This window comes from Gossypium raimondii, chromosome 13 (assembly GCF_025698545.1).
Source record: "Gossypium raimondii isolate GPD5lz chromosome 13, ASM2569854v1, whole genome shotgun sequence".
Taxonomy (NCBI): domain Eukaryota; kingdom Viridiplantae; phylum Streptophyta; class Magnoliopsida; order Malvales; family Malvaceae; genus Gossypium; species Gossypium raimondii.
This window is the reverse complement of record NC_068577.1, coordinates 31,092,536-31,116,020: the sequence shown is the minus strand read 5'-3', so window position 1 is coordinate 31,116,020 and position 23,485 is coordinate 31,092,536. Positions and strand designations below refer to the sequence as shown.

At 34.0% G+C, this 23,485-nt stretch overlaps 2 protein-coding genes across 3 annotated transcripts; one reads left to right on the top strand and one right to left on the bottom strand.

Moving 5' to 3' along the window:
- The first annotated feature begins 9,517 nt into the window (after positions 1–9,517).
- LOC105783850 (peptidyl-prolyl cis-trans isomerase CYP19-3) lies at positions 9,518–11,521 on the top strand. 2 transcript variants are annotated; one of them, XM_012609533.2, is made up of 2 exons: positions 9,518–9,685; positions 10,725–11,521. In XM_012609533.2, the coding sequence occupies exon 2, from the start codon at positions 10,747–10,749 to the stop codon at positions 11,269–11,271; it is 525 nt and encodes a 174-aa protein (XP_012464987.1). In that variant the 5' UTR covers positions 9,518–9,685; positions 10,725–10,746; the 3' UTR covers positions 11,272–11,521. The 2 variants fall into 2 exon arrangements, with proteins under 2 accessions (XP_012464987.1, XP_052481891.1); XM_052625931.1 differs by lacking the exon at positions 9,518–9,685 and adding an exon at positions 10,318–10,576.
- A 7,794-nt stretch (positions 11,522–19,315) lies between these two features.
- LOC105783180 (rubisco accumulation factor 1.1, chloroplastic) lies at positions 19,316–20,991 on the bottom strand. Its single transcript, XM_012608471.2, has one exon. It carries the CDS (start codon positions 20,904–20,906, stop codon positions 19,569–19,571), a length of 1,338 nt encoding a protein of 445 aa, XP_012463925.1. The 5' UTR covers positions 20,907–20,991; the 3' UTR covers positions 19,316–19,568.
- Between the last annotated feature and the right edge of the window lie 2,494 nt (positions 20,992–23,485).

The following is a 23,485-nucleotide window of genomic DNA, read 5'->3' as shown; positions in this document are numbered from 1 at the left end:
ATCTCCCGAGCTTAAACTCGATCCTCCTTGGAAAATGGTGGGGATTGTGACACCAGTTTGTAATTGTTGCGGCCTAATTATGACAGACGGTCTTCTTGGGTATATTTCAGCTTGGGTTTATACATTTGGTGGAGTAAAACCCGGAGAACACAACGGATCTTCATTACCTTCTCCAGGATTGGCCATAAGGCCCTTTCCCTTATCTACTCTCCCCGTCAGTAGATGGGTCAATTCAGCTATCGCATCTTTTTGAGCCTTGATCAATTTTTCCATCATGTCTTCTTGGATTTTATCTAGCCGCTCTTGCATTTGTACTTGTAACCGTTCTTGCATATCCTTTTGCATTTGCTCCAATTTCTCTAATCTTTGGTCCATTTCCTTAGTTTTTCGGCGAGTACCATATTGATGCTTAATTGGTGAGCTTTTGTCTGTTTCCAGATTAGCTGTAATGACTTTAACCGGTTAGGGTCTTTCGGTGGACTCTAATGCATATGATGCAATGTAATGCGAATGCATGAATGCAAAGAGGCATCGATTCTGATTCAATTTCATTTAGAAAACTGTACTAGAAAACAAATTTCTTTACATAAAATAGATTACATATATGGTTTTGCCCTAGTGCTCAGAACTTTAATTTTCCTAAGTAACGAAGCTAATTCTTGTCCCCGACTTGATTCCAGCTCATACTTTACGCTCAGTGCATCGGCTTGTACCGCCAAAGTCTGCAGGTGATCAGCTACCTCTCGAATTTGAACCACGGCTTCTCCCATGATACGATCTCTGTTTTCAACTTGATTCTAAAAGTGGTGAAGTTGCTCCATCTGACGACTTTCGTTGGTTTCCAGGTACTCAGTTCGGATCTCACAATTTCGCAATGCCGATTCCAACTCTTCTATTCTTTCTTTCATTTCTTTGATCTTGCTCAAGCTCGCTCTCAATTCCATCGCGAAATTTCGACTTTGGTACTAATGAAGAGATCTTTCTAACTCAGCCACTCTACCTTTTAGTTCACATTTTTCCTTTTGGTTCTCTGACAAACTCTTCTCTAAAGCTCCATTTCGCACCTAAACCTCTCAGAATTTCTTTTCCCATCCATCAGCCTTGATCTTTTCTTCCCGAATCTCTTGACGCCATTGTTCTGAAGTTTTCCCTAGCCCAGTAGTTCTTATTGATAACCTCAACTTCTTATAGTCTGTCTTCAAACTGTCCAGATCTTCCTCAGCTTTGTTCTTACCTTTTCTTAATTTCTCAATCTCTAACTTTTGAACATCCACATCTAATCCTAAGTGCATCTTTTCTTCTTCCAACTGCTTGATCTTTTTTTTCAAGCTCTGAATTCCTCTTCTCAAAATCTTGCTTTATAATTTCTAATTCAAAGGGAACAACCCGCAAATGTTCTTCTATCGATGGATTGTCTCCTTGACCTGGTCTTGGGATATTATCATTGATTCTTCTAACCCACCATTCATTATATTCAGGAGTCATCATCGGGCCTACGGCTAATCTCTTCATCCGTCGAGTTTGGTCCCATGCACTGGTTATCTCTCGAATCTTCTTTTTATAGCCATTGTCTTTATATGAGAATTCGAACTCAGCTAAGCCTTGGGTTGTAGGTATAAACTACCTTGACATGTACTGTCTTAGCACCATCAATAGAGCATAACCAACAGCTCCCCAGATTCCAAGTAACGGGACCCAATCAAAATTACCACATCGGTACAAGATCTCATCAGGAAGCAACTACGGGGCCCTCCACTCGATGTCCTCCTCATGAAGATTCTAAAGAATGACCAATCATTTCTCTTCCGAGATGTCATCTCTCCTTAGTGTAGCTGCTATCTCTTTTAATGGCGAATAATTTTCAGAGAAGACTCGATACGAAACCTTATCAATTTTCCAAAAATGACTGTGGAACTATGCAAGTAGAAGCTGCACACATCCGATGAATCTGCCTTCATTTGTCCTTCGACATGCATTCAGTGACCTGAAGGTTTCTGCCAAAATTATCAAAACTGGCGTAACCCTCTTATCAAGTCGGTCAAAGAGATCTGAGGTCACCTCATCTATGTGACCTAGGACCCTAGGAAAAATTACTAGCCCATAAATGCTCAGAGCAAAGACGTCGACCTTTTTCCTCGCATCAGGGTGTGCCAAAATCAGCTCTTGCAGGCTTTTCCAAGGGATGCATTTGCTTCCCCCTTCTGCTTGATTCGTGTTGTGACCCACTGCTCACTCATTCTGGTGATGTTCATCAACTTCTTTACAAATTTTGGGACATTAACGGCTCTAGAGTAGACTTTATCAACTTGGATCTTCGAGCAACGAATCAAAGCTGTATATTCCTTTATAGTGGGCACTAAATCAACCCTTCCAAAGGTAAAACAACCATATGCGGGTTCCAATACTGAGCGAGGGCCCGAAACAGATGTTCATCTACCTTCATGTCGAGTAGATTCGGCAAATCCCCATAACTAGAGTTGAACAATTGCTTAGTTTCGTCATCCCAATGATCTCATATTACCTTTAATTCCTGAAGGCTATTTTGCGTTACACTGATACGGGTGTAGTCCCACAATTCCGACGTGTACCCCCCGGCTAGACTATCTCCTTTCTTTAATTGTGTTTTCTCCAACCACATACGGACAGCAACATTGTCCTCTACTTTATCAAGAAATCCGTTCTCCATGCCAAGCTTTCTAATTTAGTAATCGAACTTGAATCGACACTCTTTTGAATATGAAATGACATGCAAACATAGCAAAAGGCATCATAAGTTAGTGCAACATACAAAAACACAACTTCAAGCAAGTAAAAAAAATCAAACACCTATCGGGGTAACAGCTAGAGTTTCCGCAATACGATCGAGGGTGGACTCCTAGTGTTTCCTATATGTAGTTCAGTTCTAAATTTGAGGTACTCGAACCAGTAGATTCCTCGATCCTCACCCATTATAGGCTCATACGGACCAAGTTCGGTTCAGGGGAATACATTTCCCTATGGCTGGACGGAGATGAAAATCTCACGAAGACATAGGTACGGATGTATCCCGGAAGCGGTCCACTATCCTGCACGGAGGTGAAAACCTCACGAAGGACTAGTTTCTGACACCCACTTAAAAAGGTAAGACTAAACAGTCTGTATGCAATATGATGCCAAGATATAAAAATCAATTTACAGTAATCATACCATACACAAATGCAATGAGAGGATCGTAATTTTTCAAATTAAATTTTCAATTTTCAATAATAAGACAAAAACAATCAATTTTACAGCTTGACTCTATTGAGGTCCCCAGTGGAGTCGCCAAGCTGTCGAAACCATTTTTTTGAAAACAAAAAATTTAGTAGTCGACTTAAAAATGAAACGAAAATTGGAGTCGCCACTGACCATTTATTAAGGTGTGATCGGCTCACCTTGACAATGATTTTGGTCTGCGAAATTTGAGAAAACAGGTTCGGGAGTCGGCTACGCACGAGGAAGGGTTAGCACCCTCGTAACTCCCAAAATTGGTACCGAATTGATTAATTAAGGTCTTAATTTTTAATATCGAAAATTCGTGAAGAATTTTAAAAATTATGATCCTCCCTTTTATTAATGTTAATTTTATAAAAGATGCTTGGATAAATCGAGATGAATGCTAAAGACCTTCTCGTCTCAGAGTAGTAAGATGTCACGCCCAATACATTAGGACACGACATTTTTAGTCCTCGAGAATGAGCTTGTCTTTTGATTTTCAAAACTCTTGCGGTGGAGTTAAAAAGGGATATTCAGTTGCTTTAAGTTAGATGAAAAATTGAAACCCAATACGTTAGGGCACAATTTCTCTAAATTCCTAGCATTGACTATAGCCCTTATTATTTAAATCTTCATTTCCAGAAAACGACACGTCACATCCAATACATTAGGACACGATGTATCGAATTCCCGAAAGTGAGTTTTTGGTTTATGTGTTTTGATTGTAGAAAATTTTAAAATCTTCATTTCGAGAAAACGACACATCACATTCAATACATTAGGACATGGCATATTGAATTCTCGAAAGTGAGTTTTTGGTTTATGCGTTTTGATTGTAGAAAATTTTCGATTATTTAGATTCAACGAGGAAAATTGGAACCCAATACGTTAGGGCTCCATTCTCTCGAAGATTCCAAATTTCGGGTATTGCGTTATTTTGAAAGTTTTTGGATAAATTGGTTTTGATACTCAAATGAAATTAAATGTAATTCTTTAAAATAAAAAGGATTGATTAATGATGTATAATGCGAGATGATGATTCATGAACTAAAACGTATACTAACGAACGTCAAACAATCAATAAATATAAATAAACAATACAATATAACAATGGCAAGAATCTCATATTATATGTTTGTAGATATTAATAAGAATTAAAAGGAATATCGGGTAAATTAATATAAACAATTTTTGAAATAGACTAAAAAGTGAATAGCATACAAGGGCGAAAGTTGAAAATTATTAATAAATCACATGCATCAAATTTTATCACAAACAATATATATATATATATATATATGCTAATTTGAAATAGATTTGAAGGAAGATAAAAGAAACACTACGTGAAATTATAATATTAAAATGAATTTTAAAGTAAATAAAATATATGTGTTACATACCAAATAACATACATACATTAATCTAAATAAGCAACATGTATATGAAAAGAAAAGTTTAATAATAACACAAATAATAATAGGGTTAATAAATAATAATATTATTATTATCAAATTAATTTCTACATAAAAAAAACGAAAGGGACTAGACTAACTTAAAAACAGAATTAAAATAACCAAATGAAAATAAAACAAAGTAAAGGGGCCGAATGCAATGCATGGATAACTTGGGGGACCATATGGGAAATAATCCCCGTCCATCAAAAACACAGCATATAATCTAGGCTAGATGAAACAAAAGCAAAATGAAGTGCGAAATTTATAAATAAATAAAAACTGATATGAAAACACTACGAAGTAAGGGGGACTGAATACACAAATAACCCTACCAAGGCCTCAACGCGCGGATCTCAACTGCTTCTTGGTCGGGTCATCGAGTTAAGCAAGTTAAACGGTGCCATTTTGAGGGTTGTTAACCCTAGCCCAAAATGACACCGTGCGACTATATTATTTAAACCTAAAAAAAAATTTTAGCTCAGTTTGCTTAAAAAAGAAAAAAAATAAAAAAAGAGGGTCGTCCCTTCCTCTCGTCTGCGCTAGGGTTTCAACCCTAGTCTCACATCACCGAAAGCTCCACCAATTTCCGGCCTCACAGCCCTCACTCGAACTCTGATTGAGGCGAAGTGAACGAGGTTTCGGTCGACGCTAACACAGAGGTAAGTCTTCCTTCCCCTATCTTTATTTTACAAGTATCGAGGGTAATAAGCGAATCAGAGAAACAGAAAAGAGAAAAAAAGAAAAAGAAAAAAGAAGTCACCTTCAGCAAACTTTTCTTTTTTGATTGCTCTTGCTTTTTTTTTTTGTGTTTGTCTGCGTAACCGTTTACAAAGGTTTCGCCTTTTGTTTTATAGGCTGAAAAAAGTAAACAAAAAATGAAAAATACGAAAAATACAATTTTTTTTGTTTTATGCTGCATTGTTTGCGTCTCATTTGCAGGTGTACGGAGGCAGAAGTCGACGTGGAGGCACGGAGGCGAAGGCGAATGTGTGAGGGCAGAGGCTTGGCACGCGCAGGGGGAGTTAGGGCTGCTGCGGCGCTGGGGCTTGCTCCCTGCTAGGGTTTCGGCCTTGATTTGGGCTGGGTATTGGGCTGGTGTTGGGTTTGTAACGTTTGGGCTTAATGGGTCTAATGTGTTCGGGATTAGGGTGTCTGAAACTTTAGGCTAGTTAGGCCTACAAGGATTTGGGCCTGTTGATGTAAAGAACTGGACTGTGTTATTTTTTGGACTTTTAATTTTTGATTTGGCTTTATTTTATTTATTTGTTTATTTAGTTTATTTCACTAACGGGCCGGGCAGATTGGGCCTATTACACAACTCATCTAACATTTTCAGAATTAAATCAAGTTTATCGACATACCATATATTCATCTATGTCTAGAGACTGCATGAATACATTTTAAAATACCTCAAATCAAATGAAATAGTAAATCTAATCAGGATAATACCTTGGTCATTAAAGGAACTAAAGATTCATCTAGTAATCCCAACCCGATGAGATTAGCTCATGAGTTGGAAATTAAAATCCAAAATGAAAGTATCATTCAACAACATATTTCCATGGTTAAAATTCACAGAAATCAACTAAGATAATGAAGGAAGAACTTCAGGAAGCTTTCACCAATCCGACCCTCAATTCCAGTGCTACAATATCTTGCGAAGCCCATGGTTCACTGCTTCTCCTTCTTCCTTGTGTTGCTGCTCTATTTCTTAGTTGCTACCCTCTTTTCTTGCATCTCTGGATCTCCCACAAGAAATTGTGTGAGAGGACAAACCGCATTCTTCCTTTCTTTTTCTTTCTTCTTTTTATAGGGTAGGTCTCCATTTCAGCCTTTCTTCTTTTTATAGGGTAGGTCTCCATTTCAGCACACACTCTTTTCTCCCTCTTTTTCAAGTGGATATTTCTAGTACAAGTACAGCTAGTTGAGAGTGGCACGAATTGACAACTGAGTCAGCATATAAACAACACGTAATTTCTTTCCTCCCACAAGTAAAAGTAACATATAGTGACATTGAAAGCACAACCCAGGCTTCATGGTGCAATGTTATAAAAATGCTTATAATTTCCTAAAATGAAACTAAATTTACTTAAGTACGAACAATTAACCAAGTCTAGAGGCCTGAAATATAACTCTTTTCAAGAGTTATCATGCTACACCATTCCTAATGCTTGAGCCATTTTGAAGCTATCTTTTCTTTGAAATCTAATCGTTCTACAGCCTCAAAACGTTACAAGCCTAGAAATCCTATATGACTTGAACATTTTTTTGAATGAATTTATGAGTTGTATATATATATGTATGATGGTGAATGAATTGAATTCTTACCTTTGTATTATTTTGATAGGATAACATACGTGATTGTATTATTACATAATTGCCTCTATATTTATTTGTTATTTAACTTATTAAACTAAATCTACTTTAGGAGTTTATGAATTGCCTAAGCATCACTCTTAAGTTGTATGTTAGAAGAGTTACATACATTATTAATACTTGTTTACCATGCATAATATATATCACTATTGCTTAAGAGTGATCTTTTGCATGTTTGGTGTTTTGTGTGTTTACTTGAGGACAAACAATGACTTAAATGTGGGAGTTTGATGTTTCATATTTTGATACGAAAAATTAAGCTTTTACGCACTTAAAGAACTTATTCTCGGGTAATTCATAAGGTCTTTTAATGTTTTTTCACATTTAAGTATATTTTACTTTTTGATTTAGTTTTTTTACATAATTTTATGTTTTTATGAACAAAATGACAATTGCACGCCATTATGGACTTAACCTGTGTGTAAAGATGATTTCAAGTACTTAGTTGATGAGGATGTGAGGGAATATGCCTAAACTAGAGCCAAGGTCATGATATTGCTTGTCAATGTCGCAACATTAATGAAATTTCCTTCGACTAAGGAGTTGGCTTTCATAGTTTTGCAACCCCGAGTGAACTGTTATCAAGGTCACGACACCAAGGAGTGCATGTCACAACACTAGCCTTCAAATTCACAACATCAACCTATTGAAGTCGTAACACCAACCAAAGTCCCTAAAGTTGAAGAATCAAGCAAGACTGAGTGCAAGGTTGTGACATCAACCTCCATGGTCGCGACATCGAGTGGTTGATGGACTAGATTATTGTTGATGTCATGACATCAACTTGTAGGTCGCGACATCGAGCCTAACATTAAAGGGTAATCTATAGTCACTTTGGTCAACCTTGCCTTAAATGAGTTTATAATGGATGGAAAAAATGTCATTGTTAGGTTAAGTTTAGTTAGAATATAAGTACTACTTTATAAGTCTTTTTTGGGAGTTAAAAAGGTTTTAGGTTAATTCTTAGTTTAAGGTTTTAATTTTTCCGAAGAAATTTTATTTTTCTCTTAGAAAACTACAATGACCTTTCTGTACTCTAGGTATTTTCTTAAAATTTTTGTTTCTACTTTACCTAATTCTACAATTCAACATTTAGGCTTTCCATTATTGGTGAATCGAAACACTTTTACTTCATCAATTCAAGGATTTCGACAAAAGACATTGAGCATTTCTAACCTCTTTTAATTTCTATTATTTTCTTCATTGTTTTTAGCATGAAATTGATTGGTTGTATTGATTTTACATTAGGTGTGGACTAATTACGTGAGTAGTTGATTGATTGAAATGTTAAGTGGCGAATTTTAGGTTAGGGACTAAGTTGTAAAATTTAGACTAAATTGAATCAATTGAAACAATTTAAAATTGACAACTCTAGGGAACTATTTATATAGGTGAGACTATGAGGAGAACCTATTGTGTAATAATTTATTTAGTTCGGTTTAATCTAGTAAGAGTGAGAGTAAATTGAATTAAATTGCTTCTTTAGGTTAAAGTTGAGACTGAGAGGTGAAATTTGACTAAATAGGAAAATTAGGAATTTAGTCCCCTAAGCTATAAATTCACTACTAGCATGGATATTAATAAACTAATATTGTTGCTTGATTGTTTTAATTGTTAAATTGAATAAATTGCATTTTAGTCCTTGTTATTTAGGAATTTCATAAATCTATTTGTTTTTGGTTTGTCCATTAGAGTAGCTAATTAGACTTTCCCTTGCATGCTTAGTTGTTCTTTTCAATTTACTCATCCTTTCTCTCTTGCGTTTGATCCTCAGAGTACTTTGTGTTCTAATGTGATACAATAAATATTACAACTAGACATGTGACACTTGCAGAACACCACACTTCATATCTATTTATTTGCAATTTTATTTGCTCGGTGTACATAAGTTGAAGCATGATCACATATCGATCCTAAAACCCAAATTAAATCATATACATCTAATTGTATTTAACAAATTAAATGTAAAATTAAACATATTGACAATTAACAATAATTTATTCTATTAACAAAATCATGAAAAATAATGCCTAATAACATTAATGATTAAATTTCATCAAATAAAACCCTAAACCTGAATTAAACACTAAAAGTTAATTTTGTTACCTTAGTTATTGAAATATATATAACATTTGTCAAATATGGGTACCACATTGGACCAAAAATAATATATGTACCACATTAGAGAAAGTGTCAAATTCAAGTACCAAATGATATATTAGGCCAATTAAAATTAAAATATATTCGAATGTAATAGAAAATAAAATTTTAGCCCAATAGGATGATATGATTTAAGTGTTTATCTAATTTTAAAATATTATTTATTAAAATAATATGTTTTATTATTTCGATTAGATTACTTTTGTTAAATGGAGGTAAGTGTCTCAAAATAAATAAAATAAAACCATACTTTTGGGATAAAAGTGCAATTTCAAAAACTAAGTGGGAAAAAAATACATTAAAATAAGGGTAACAATGTTAAAAAAGAAAACTAAAATCTCAGCCAAAACCCTAGAAATCTCCCTTCCATTGCCAATATATAAGTTCACCTGAAACCCCAAACGCTGGTATCTCCGTCATTTGGCGTCTGCAATCTCTACCTCTCCTTATCTCACCCAAAGGTGAACCATTTCTTCAGTCCCCCCCCCCCAATTTTTTGCTTGATTTTTATGTTTATAGTAGCACACATCGAAGGCTTGCAGGTGATTGTTTTCTTGAGAACCTGTGAGCTCAATAGCTGTGCAATATCATGAGTATCATCCCCTTCAATGAATTTCTCCTTTTGATAAATAACCATCATTTATCATGAGGTTTGAATGGTAGATGATTACATTTTCTTAATACCCATTTACTAATATTTGGTTATTAGAATAGCCCGTGAGTTCCTTTTTGTTAATCTGTTATTGCAGATGCAGAGGTTTAAGAGTTTCTTTTTTTTTTTTTTTTGTAGTTAAATATTTGGTTAATTAACAACTTTATGATTAAAACTTGTACCTTTCAAAGTAACGAGCTGTTTCAATCTGATGATGAAAATGTTTTTGTTTGATTAGTTTTCTTTTGGGTATGGGGTTTTATAGTTTTATTTCTCTCTAATATTTAATTTTCTTGAAAATTTTGCATCCTAGGTGCTAGAATCCTTATATTGCTTGAGTTGATACCTTGATTGACTAAGGTGCAATTTGTATGCATAAATGTTTTAAGATATATGCAAAACAAATTTAAGCTATACAGGCATTTGCATGCGTGCCTATATATACAAACAAGTTTTAGGTGTATAAATATGGTAATAGGCTCTATAAAGAGTGGCCTAGTTTGTCCTACAAATGTGCTAAATTTTGTTTTTCTTGTATTGGCTGGTATGCAAGATTTTGATCAAGTAGAGAAAGGGGTGTATAGGCACACTAGGCGTGCATCTGCTGGACTGCACATACTCGAAATGATTTGAAATGATTTTGTTTTAAGATGCTAAGCTGCCACATCTAGGTGTGACTAGACTTATGCCTGAACAACAAGTGGGTATTAGTAGATAAATCTTGATTGATTATGATATAGAATGTGTTTTGCAAGTAATTAGGAGGATTTATTTCTTCTGTTAGTTCCTTTGCATGTGTACAATGTTTGAATTTGAAGATAACTCGAGGTTCTGATTCTTGTCTGCAGGTGTGTTAACTGGGTTAGCAAAATGTCAAACCCCAAAGTTTTCTTTGATATTTTGATTGGAAAAGCAAAAGCTGGCCGAGTTGTAATGGAGCTATTTGCTGATGTTGTACCAAAAACTGCTGAAAATTTCCGTGCCCTCTGTACTGGGGAGAAAGGTGTTGGACAGTGTGGGAAGCCGTTGCACTATAAAGGCTCAGCATTTCACCGAATCATCCCGAGCTTCATGTGTCAAGGCGGAGATTTCACAAGGGGGAATGGCACGGGTGGAGAATCTATCTATGGCATGAAATTTGCGGATGAAAACTTCAAGCTCAAACACACTGGACCTGGTTGTCTATCAATGGCAAATGCTGGACCAAACACCAACGGTTCTCAGTTCTTTATATGCACTGAGAAGACCCCATGGCTGGATGGAAAACATGTTGTCTTTGGTAAAGTAGTGGATGGTTATAGCGTTGTGAAGGAAATGGAAAAAGTAGGCTCAGAAAGCGGGAGGACTTTGCAACCTGTTGTGGTTGAAGACTGTGGTCAGGTGGAAGAGAATTGATGTAGATGCAGGGAATGCTTAAGTACCTTGTTTTTCTTTCACTTGAGCACTGCTCTAGAATTATATCTAGTTAATAGAAGAACATAATCTGTTTTGTTTTGAGTCTGCTTTGCTGATTGGCTATAATAATCTCTTTAATGTGCACAAAATACTATTGATTGAAGTCATGCATGAGGCAACACAAGGAAAATAAAATTTGTATCTAAGAATAATTGAAGATATTGATATTGATATTTATATTTATATTCAAGAGGGGGTATAATTCAGCTGATTCAGGATTTTGCGACGCCTCCTTTTATCCTCCAAAGCTGGAGCCTTGAAAGGAAACAGATAAATATATGTCAACCATATCATCTATGGCGGTCAATGAGAATGCGGGGATGACAATGTGGATTGAAAAAAAGATAAATGAGGAATTGTCTGTACCATCACGTCTCGCCTGCAGCCATTTGAGTAAAAAATCAGAAGTTAATTATATAACTAATATGGGGATGACAATGTGGAATTAACAATAGGTGGAGTGATTGTGTCCAAGTCCTGAGTTGACATTAGCGCTTTTTGTCATGTATACAACCTTGAAAGTGGAGAAAACTATGGGTTGAAGAAGCCTGATATCAAAAGAGGGGATTATGACATTGGTCAGAGTCTCACTAAGCCTTTTATCTCCAAGCATTTGTTTGATCATTGTGTGCAATCCATCTTATAAAACCCTCGACAGAAACGGAAAGTGGCTCCGAGTATTTTCTCCAAACTGACTTGACCCACTTCGTTTTACTGTTTAAACTTCTGGAGATACATGTACATGTTTGACACAGAGAATGTTCGATCATACCTGAAGATTAGATTCAAGGCAAGAATAGTCCCAGGGATTATCCCGAATTGTTACAAGTTTTCCGTCTAAAATCAATCCATAACAGTGATGGGATTGTAGTCAAATATCAATCTTTTTTTTCAAAGAACTTACCGGTCGCCATTGATGAAGTTGAAGAGCCCTCTCAATCTCATTTATAGCTATGAAATTGTTAGCTTATAGGGAAGTTTGTTATTAAGAACTTTACAGGTAATATATATCAAACGAGTATGTCAGTAATTGTCTCTTAGAACAGTTTTGTTTCCTTTGCCACACAAGTCGTTCTATAGGCTGTTTTTCTTTTGTGAAAAAGAAATTCATGTAATTAAAAACCTTTGCATAATCATATGATTTTATATGGACCTTAAATTTTGATTCTGTAACTTGTGTAATTTTTAATTAAATAAAAATATCATTTATTTAACATTAAATTTATCTCTTTTCTCTTCCCTTAATTTTTTTTGCATGACATGACTTGACCTATAATAGAGGAATTCATAACTCAATAAAAGATAAATGATATCCTATCATTAACATTACATAATAGAGGTAAAAGTAACATAACCGAAATCATTTCTCTAAGACGAATGATTTAATCACTATGAGTTCGTAATTAACTTTTTCATGAAAAAAGATGTAATGATTGATATGGCTTTAAATAGGATTATATTAGGTGAACGTCTTTAGCCCAAAGAGATTAAGGATATCATATGAGGATAACATATATATGACAAGGTTTTTGAATGAGCACTTGATGAAGTAGCTTTCATAATGGTATATATGATAAGGGGGAATTCAGTTATAGTGCTATAGTGGAATGACTCCATGACTAAATAATGTTGTAATTAATAGAGAAAGAGTTAGAACTTAATTACAAATTATTTAAGCTCTAATTATATATTTTCAATCGATCTCTTAACTAGCTATATAAAACCCTTAACAGTTTACAAACAAATCGATATCTTGAATGAATGAAAACAACGAATTATAGAAATAGATTGCATGTATCATTATTCTCAATGAATATGTTTTCTCATTGTATACAAGAGATGACTTAGAGATTAATTTAATTTCTTTGAATTATTATTTAATTGATTTAAATTAAATAATTGAAGGTCAAAGTGGAAATTAAATTAATTAGTCTATCACAGCTTTTAGTCAACAAGTTAATTTATTTAGGAAATTAATTAAATTCATTTAATTAATTACTTAATTAATATTTTGGATTAAAAAATATTTATTGGGTTGGTAAAATTTTATAAGTTGGTTTAAAAGTAAGATAACACATATAATTGTACTCAATATGAAAAATAGGTCCGAAGCTGCTTCAGAAGAAATGGATAATAATCCTAGTGCCAAATTCATTTTAGATGAGTGCAAAATTAAAAATTAAAAATAATTTATTAACAATTATTAAAATTTATAAAAATATATAAAAATTCAAATGTATAAAAACTCAAAAATTATTATTTATTTTAGTGTGTATATAATTACTTTTAATTCAAATTTATATGGTCAATAATTACTTTTATTCTTAGTTAATAATTTTGTTTTGAACTAAATAAATAAACAATTTGTAATAAAGAAATAAACATCTCTAATTTTGCTTTATTATTATTGTTTTTCATGGCTATACATGAACGAAGTGAACATAGTAAAAGCTATAAGTTCCTTAACTTCCACGAAAAATTATTAAGAATTAAAAAGTAATTATATATGCACTAATAATAAATACTATTTTTTCATTTAATTTTTAAAAATAATTATTATTAATTTTCAAAGTTTTTAAATTTTTTACTTGATCAAAATAAATTATGTAATCGTTTGTCTAAATTCATTTTATATGGACATTTTATTTAAAAAATTATTTTTTTTTATCTTTTGACTATCATATGGTAGTTTTCGATTGTTTCCATCAGCATAATTAGCGTTCAAACCTGTTAACTTCCAATTTTCTTTAGTAAAAAGCAAAAAGCAAAGGACAATAAACAAGTAAAACAATGTTCCATCTTGATTGTCGTGGGTCGTAATTTAGTATGAGTTGTTCTAGCTGATAATAAATCTTATCATTTTCACATTTTAATACTAAATAAAGTTATTTTAACTCGAGGATAAAGAATTTGAGTATATATAAACTTATTACTAATATTACATTTTTTTCAAGTTTTTTTACCACAAGTAAGTTGTATATACAATTATTTCTTCATTTTAAAAATTGTTGTATTAAGTAAAATAATTACAACTATTTTATGTTTTAAAAAATATAAGGTTACGCGCATTAAAAATAAAATGGTAATATGACATTTAACCCAAAAATATTAATAATCAATGTAAATATATTCATTTAATTAATTGAAATTGTAATAGGAGGTTTATACAATGCTTAAAATTAGGTATAACTTATCTTTAACCCTTATATAGGAGAATAAAATGCGTTTGAACTCACATCCTCCTATATTAATAATAATCAAATTAAAACTCAATTAATGACACTTAAACTAAAAATGTTACTAAATTTTATACTAATTTACAATTTTTTATATAAAGATGTCAGACTTTAAAACTCAAAACATAAATGATATATTAATGAAAATGTAAAGAAAACTAGGAGCAGGTGCCTAGCCTTACCCGCCCATATCGTCGCCTCTGAATTTATCTATATTAAATATGTACAAGTAGGTTTTGGGTCCGTGCAACATAGTTTATATAATTATCTTCTTGGTTGCTTAATAGACAAGTTTTGCATTGCAAAATGGAAAATTTGTAGAAATTAATAAATGCTTCAAAGCATGTATTAAAACCATTTTCTTCTCTCCCACTTATATTTTGGTATTCAAAAAAGCTATTAGAAAATGGACTTTGAGAATACAATGAAGCCTAATAACTTTCTACATTTTATACTGACGGAAACAATCCATTGAGCATCAAGTGGAGCATAGCAAGAATATAAATTTCTATAAAGAATTTTTGCAGTAATTCTTTAGAGAACAAACTAAGAATATTAGAAGATGCAGGAAATAGAAAAAAAAAAACTTTCGATACATTTTGGTGAACCAAGCAAATGAATTTGACTCCTATTTATAGGAGTTCTCATGTTTAATCAAAGAGATACAACTATCCAAATGTATAATCACATATTTTAACAATGAACATAATTATTCAATAGATATCTACTTGAATAATTATGATTCTTTGTTATTAATTGACATAACTTTTGGTAAAAAGAGACATAGTTCATCACCATGAATAATGATAACTCTTGGTTGATAACCAAGTGAAATAACTTTTTCAGCCACTTGTAACATTTCAATTATAACTATTGGAACATTATAAATATTTTGAAAATGTTCCAACAATCTCTCCCCATTTTCAAAATATGCTAGATTTTGATAATCTTGGAAACCGATTGCATAAATGAAGGTGTCTTAGCAATTGAACATTCGCTTAGAGAAAACATGTCAAAGTTAATCAAAATTACATGGTAGACTATGCTTTGAACTAGCTATTCTATTTGATTAACCGAACACATCTCACATAACGATTTCAACACCAGTCAATGCACAATATCTAGGGATACTATTATGGTCATGTGTTTGTAACCTCTTTTCATGATTGTTGTTAGAGTGAAACCCTTGAGCTCCTAGAAGCGACCACACTTCACACTCACATAGGTAAATCCCATCAAGAGTGTTCTCGTAATTATAACACTCTAACATATTTATGATATGGTTCTATTAAGAGTATATTCCTCATCATTTTCCTTGTCATTACGAGTACCTAGCACTTTTTATCCTGAGATGATATACATTATATATTATTTTATAGTGCTAGCAGTCACATACTGATGATGTAATTTGTCTCATCGAACTCAAGACTTGACGTTATACTAAGCGTCGAGTCGAGTTTCTGTCATATGTGACTCAAATAGTATGAACTTGAACCTCATCCCTAGATTTCCAAATTTCCAACATAGTTATGTTAATTATCTATACCACAAGGTGAAACTTCATATTTATTTGTGTCTTGAAAATTCACAAGATCAACATCCTCACCATGTTCAACTATCCATTCTTTCGTAAAAGAATGTTATCAATGATATCCTTTCTATTATTATCAATTTACAATGATCACTTTATATTTTCTTATCATGTCTTTTTCACCAAGTTGTTGTAAAGAAGCCTCAAATCCCTTAGTGAAAATAAGACAACATATTTGTTATTTTATAGCTTCTTTTCATAGTCAATATATGACTTTAAAAACTTATTGTGTGCATACACAAATAACTTTATTTTTCTAGACAAACCAAGGGTGTTTCATATGTTTTATTTATCACATAGTCACATTAGAGGACATCATCTATCCAATCATTTGACTATAAAATTACACATATATACACTTTTATCATGGACATTACTAATCATTTTGTGATATGTCTATCACCTAAGTGGACCAAATATCATTAATATTGCTATTTTTGTATTCACAAAATCTTTAATTCATAGCTTCTAAAGTAAATTTCAAAATTTCATTATATCTCAAATTTATAGAATCATGAGATTATAGATCATATTCAAGCCATATATATACCATGTGCACCATCATAAGCATGCACAATATGATCTCATTTCAAATATATGATTATCACGTTCATGTTTCCACTAGAAGATTTCATGTCGAATAGTGATTTTGCGATATCAACTAATGTTTTCTACTATTATACATTGACTAGAAAAATTAAATATGCATATGGCATATAACTTATTTCATTTCAGTCAAAATCACTTCTAGTCCAACCTTTATAACATAAACTAAAGAAAATGTGCAATCATATACCAAACATATTTAGCTTATGTTTTTTTAATCCAAGATTCTTCACATAATATGATCATATACAAACTTTCATTTTACCAATGAATACACTTAAAAATAAATATCTTATGAATAACACCCAAATGCTAGTTACTAATATCATGATTTGAACAAATCATTATGTAGCTTAAGTTCATAAGAAATAAATAATACTTTTCTAGTGAAAATTCACACTTACCATTTGAATAGAAAGAATTAGATTTCAATTCTCCAAACTTATTGTCAATTTATAAAGCACAAATAGGTGCCTAAGTGACTTTTTAAAACAACATCATTTTTCAAGTTGTACTTTTTAGTTTCAAGAAATCATTTCAATCCAACCTTTTAAAAGCGTCCGTTAGACCTAGTGATGCAACATTTTGATTTGAGAAGGCTCAACCAAATGGTTATAATGCTTCTACCAAATAAAAGCTTGTTCAACTACAGATTGAATAATATCATCACCATTCAAAACAAAAGTATTGTTTTGATCTATTAATAAATCATTTCCCAACCATGTATTTTCATTCCATCCATATTTCTTTAATACCAAAGTAATAATTGACATCTAACATTACTCCCGCCTTGAAAAACGAAATTGTCTTACTAACATAAAGTCCCAACTCCCATTCAAATTGATTTTTACTACTACTACTATAGGTGTTACTATAGAAGTTTTTCTTGAGTTTGAAATTGTATTTTGCGACGAAGCTCTATGCAGGTTGATTGATTTGGTTAACTGTTTGTTTTTCTCGAAAATTCTTTCTAAGTTCATTGCCTAAATTAAATTTAGAGGTTTTTGCATCCCCGTATGTAGTTGAATGAAACTTGAGAGCCCTATAGTAAATATGTCAACTTGTTGGCCTACTTGTACAAATTCAGCATGGGCTACCAACTTTTGAAATCGACACTGGCATTCCCCTATCATTCCTGTGTGCCTCAACTCCATCAGTTCTCCTAGGTGGTCCAAATCTAATCTTACTATACTCTTTAAAAGCAAGCTATGAGAGATTGAGTTCCTTCTTTTTCATCTAGTAAAACCACAATTGCGCTTCTTTCACGTTGTCAATCCCACTTTATCTACTTTGAGAAAAATCCCTCACCTATGCAACCAAATCAAGGGAAGGTTGGAAAATCTAAGTTTGTATATCACAACACTATTGACTCTAATTTTGTTCTATTGCTTGTTCTGTCGACTACCAATTTGGTTGACATTGTTATTTCCTTCATCATTTCACAATTCTGGTTGAAAGTCATCAATTCTTGTATCTGCAACTATATTGCAATAACCTTTTGCCCAACTTGTCGATGCTTTCGGCCATCCTAAACTTTATTTCTTCCAATGTTGCGTCCACCCATGGTGTCTGACTTTGATACGGTTCAAGTCAAATCACCAAATAATTCATAAGTAATCATTTACTTAACGGCACTCATACCGGATAGTGAATATTGGGAACTCTTCAAAAGGAATCTTTGACCTTGGACTCATTAGAGAGTCTTAATTTTATTGCTATCAATCAGTCTTTAAAATAAGGCTACATAGGTTAAGCTAAACAAAAACTCCTAATATCACAAGCATACTTTGAATTAAAGAAAATTCCCTAATAACAATGATGAAGGATGGTATCTGTGATTAATCATATGATCAAAGAAAAATGAGTAATGCGTACATTAAACAACAGACTACTAAATGCTTGAATAAGCATGTCAAAAGTTGATCTGATTTTTCATTTTTCATTTAGTACATGCACACATGAGATATTATCCTTAGGCGCCTAAGTTAAGCATACCCATGTTCAAGTAACATAAACTCACCACTGCCCATAGTGGCTCCAATTTCACCAGAAAAGGAATGATATACAGGATGCGACAACCTTGTTTTGAGCAATTATGATTTGAATATGCAACATGATAAAACAACCACCAACAATATTGATCCATCAATGCTTCCTACTCATTTAAACACGTGCTTCTCTGTTTTTCAAAGTGCTGAAGAGAAAAACATCCAAACTCCAAAGCCATGAACAATACAAAGACACAAAGAACCAGTATGAAAATCCTTTGATCTAGTGTCATCAAACCTCTCCAAGAGAATTTGAATTAATATGCAATGTATACCACAATTAAATGCAATAACCTTGTTTATGAGATTAAGTGCCACATAAGGAAACTTCCATTGCTTGAAATCTTTCTTCCTAAAACCCCAGACGTTACCTTCTAATTTCAAGTCCTGATTAGTACTCCATGAATTTGTTTAACAGGATGATAACGCTGCAACGCATTTCAAATTTTAGGCATCTTCATGATACATTTAAAGAAACATTCGAATGCAGATCAGGTACACAATTAACAGAAAGGATGATATTTGTAGTAGAATCAATTCATGCTTTAAATGTATATAAAACAAACAGTGAACTGCCTCTTGCTAATAATGCAGCAGAGTATTATACTGAAGTTCATTGGCTAAATCATTTGGCAACAACTAGAATGTTGCAGAAATGTAGCTACAAGGGCATTGAAATGAAGCACCATTATTAGGCCTCCAGTAATCTCTATTTGCAATCAGGATTAAAACAAAATCACTCACTTTCGGTTCTTTTCATTCCCAATCTTCATCACTCAATTGATCATCAGATTCTTCCTTTGGTGGCCTGACCACCAATACCACAGTTCCTAGAGACTCCTTCACACCCATTTCCTTCAATGCTGATCCTGTATCCACCTTCAACCCGCCCCCATCAACCATCGCCAAGTAAAACGCAGCATCAACTTCGACCTCCTTTCTATTCCGATCCGTAACCACCAAAATAGCCTCTTCCTTATACCACCTGTTTGACTTCCATTGTATAACTCTGGCATCACTGAATGCCACTACAACTCCTCCATGCCTTAACCCCGCAAGCGGTTCCCAACTTGGCAAAACCACCCACCTCTTCCATCCTTTCTCAGCCTCCACCACACCAAAATCCCCTCCACTTCTACATTCCAAAGGTGCTTCCAAAAGCTCCTTGGTATCCTCCTCCGCCATACAAACAGGCAAAACCACCACACTAGTAGCCTCAGCAACTTCACCAAACTGCATCCTAACAACTGGAACTCGAACCCTATATTCCAAATCATCATCTTTCTCTGGTTTTTCGTCTTCCCCACCTTCCAACTCTTCTGAAACCTCTTTTTTAGCACTCTCAGACTCAGCCACTTGCAATGCTTGCATTAAAGCAGCTGTTCTTTGTTCAGAAGGATTTCCATGTTCCCTACTTAGCCTATAATACATAAATGACAAACAATCCCCTGGAAGCCCATATTCAAAACTTTTCCAACCTTTATCCATTTTCCTTCTTGGGAAATCCTTCATAGCTCTAGCCAAATCTTGTGCACCTTTAGCATCCAAACCATTTTCAACTATATATCGAACAGCTTCAGCCCTTTGGGAAGCACTTAAAAGCCTTATCTCATAAAGCAATTCAGCACCACCAGTATCAAAAAACGACATAACATCTTCATCAGTTTTGGATTGAATAAGAGATTCTCTTACCTGGGAAGCAACTATCAGTCTATTTTGCTCAACCCCAGTGATCCCAGTTATTTCTTCTATTGAAGGAGGTGAGAAACCTTCCTGGTAAAGAGAAGGGATAAGTGGCGCATATTCAAACCAAAGGCCATTCCGGTTGGCTAAGACATCTAAGCGACCTTGAGCGTCAAGTGACCGGAATTTAGGAGGGAGTGGAGATGGAGGTGGCCTAAAAGGTTGATAAAGTTGTTGCTGTTGAGGCGGAGGAGTGGAGGGGATCAGAGTAGCTGAGATGGGTTTTAAGAGGGTTTTTGAAGGTGAGAAAGGAAGATGAAAGGATAAAAGAGATGGGTTTTGGATTGAAAAAGAAGAAAAGAAGGGAATTTTGGGATTGGTGATGGGGTTCAAAGAGGTTGAAGAGAGCATGGTTAGAGAATTAATGAAGGTAGAATATTTGCAGAGAGGAATGGAGGTCAGCTTTGAAGCCTGCAAGGTTTGCCTTATCTATTCTAACAACTGAAAAATATCTATGTAAAAGAGTACATTATGGGCTTAAGACCGTTAGAGCTTCAAATAGCCCATTTGGTAGGTGGTTTATGGATAAACTCAACTAGTCCATGTTAAATAGTGGTGGAATTAAGTTGGATTGAGCAGGGTTGGATTTTAATTCTTCGATGCTTACTTACTGCTCACATTTTCATAATTTTCTGCTAGCCTTTTCCCTACTGATGTAAGCATTTGACGCCACCCCCACGTTAATTCGATACCACAATGAAAATTATAATCAGATAATAAATATTATGAGAGGAATTTGAAATGTGAAAAGAGTTGTAAAAGTGACAATATGTTTGTTATACATGAGTAGTCATCGATCCAAGTCTTAGAAAGGATTCGAGTCTCTAACCTATGACTTAGATAAGTCCCGCCAGAAGATCAAGTGCGAGGCGAACCACGAGAGGACAACAAAGCAAGCTTGCGGACCCATCTCGCAAAGCAGAGCCAAGGACCCAGCTTGCAAGGTAAGGCCGAAGATCCAGCTTGCAGGAACTTAAGGAAGGCCATGATCTCGACTCGCATACATCCAATGAGCTTGCAGAAAGGATCACGTGCTCCGCAGGCCACCTAGACATGTGTCCAGTAGGCGCGGAGTCCGCCCAGAGACGAAAAGGACCGTGTGCTACATAGACACGTGCCCAGCAGAATGTCAATACTAGAGGCGGCAGAGTCAATACAAAATAGTGGGGCCCTATCATGAGCTGTATTAACATCCATAACAACATGTATAAATACCCGAACGCTCCTATCAATAAGACATGAGAAAATATTACTCAACAATTGGTGCAGTGAACGCGGGTAGACTTCTGATCATCAGATTTTTTTGAGTTTGATTAAGTGTTCTTCAGTTTTTGAAGCAAATGGCTCACCTAAGTGAAAATTTCCCTTTCAAATCTTCATCAAGACAAGCCAGAGCATCAGGCTCCGATGACCAGCACAACGAAACAAACTTATTTGTCGGGTGGTTTGCTGATAGACTAGAAAATCTCAACAATATGGTCTATCGGAGAACTTCTGGCCCTTTGGACTTGAATATCTCTATTGGTCAGGGGTTGCCACTCCCTTTCAACCAACAAGCACCCTCGTAGCAGTTCCTAGCCTTTCAGGAGCAAATGAGGTTTATGAGGGAATATACGGCCGCTCAGGAAGCGCGGTTCAAACAACAACAAGCTCTTCAATAGGAGCTGCTAGAACGACGGAAATGTGCAACTGTACACAATCGCAACAAGTAATAAAGTGACAAGTAAATGTCGAGTCATCATACCCACAAGGACCGTGAAAAGAATTATTTATGAATGAAATTTAAAACACTTTGGTGGAGAAAAATATTTTGATTTGAAGAGGTGATTAAAAACTAGGATTTTAACTAAGTTAAATAAATAAAAAGAAAATAAAAGTGTCAATGCATGATTTCAAAAGATGATTTTAATCAAGATGACATAATTGTGTTAGATTAATTACATTTCTTAACTTAGAATTATTAAACTCATGTTCATGTTGTTACGATTAAATTCACGACAACTCGATAATTTGCTAACTTATGAACACACTTACCTACCAAAATTCATTTATCTCTTGACTATATCTCTACGTCAATTCAACCGATTAAACAAATTTTAAATAGCAAATGTGTTGCACATACATACTTATGAAATTAAAATAATCTCTTGTACATATCTTTATGCCAATTCAAACAATTAATTCAATCTCATAAGCACATAAAAGATTACGTGAGGTAACAATGTATTTCTACCTTGAAACAATTTAATCACAATAATCTTGCAAGTTATGCAAGGCTAATGTATCATTAGATACTGTTGCTAATTTAATCCTAAGCTACCTTAGATGATTAAACATGTATTGATTAAGTATTGTGTCAATTATTTACAATTTCAATCCATTTAAATAATTAATTCATTAGTTACCTTACAATTGTAATGCAAGAATAACTTAGTCATGGTTTTACTTAATCAAACATCTTACCAAAACCTATAACAACACAAACACAATTTTAATAGCTCAAGTAGACAAAATGCAATCAACCTAACACGAATTAGATTTAAGCCATATTAATTAAATTAAACATACCAACATCACAAATGTTCATAGACATGTTCATCATAACAACAACAAAATTAAAAGGATAGGGAACAAGAATTAAATCCGGTGTTTCTCCGAGGCTTGACTAGTTTGCTTTGCTCCTCCTTCTCCGCTTGTTCTTTTTGAACCGAGGCTTTCACGAACACTTGAATGCTGCTCCAAATGGTGGTTGAATGAATCTTTTTCAAGAGGTGAAATCGAAAAAGGAATAGGAAAGAAAATGAAGAACAATGGAAGGGGATTGAAGAGAGAAAATGAGAGAGAAGTGAAAGGATGAGAGGTTTTGAGATGTGTTTGAAGTGAGCAGCCAAGAGGGGTATTTATAGGTTGAGAAGGCTGTTAAAAATAGC

Coding starts and splice junctions, on each gene's coding strand:
- LOC105783850 (XM_012609533.2), top strand. CDS start 10,747: ATGTCAAACCCCAAAGTTTTCTTTGATATTTTGATTGGAAAAGCAAAA.
- LOC105783180 (XM_012608471.2), bottom strand. CDS start 20,906: ATGCTCTCTTCAACCTCTTTGAACCCCATCACCAATCCCAAAATTCCC.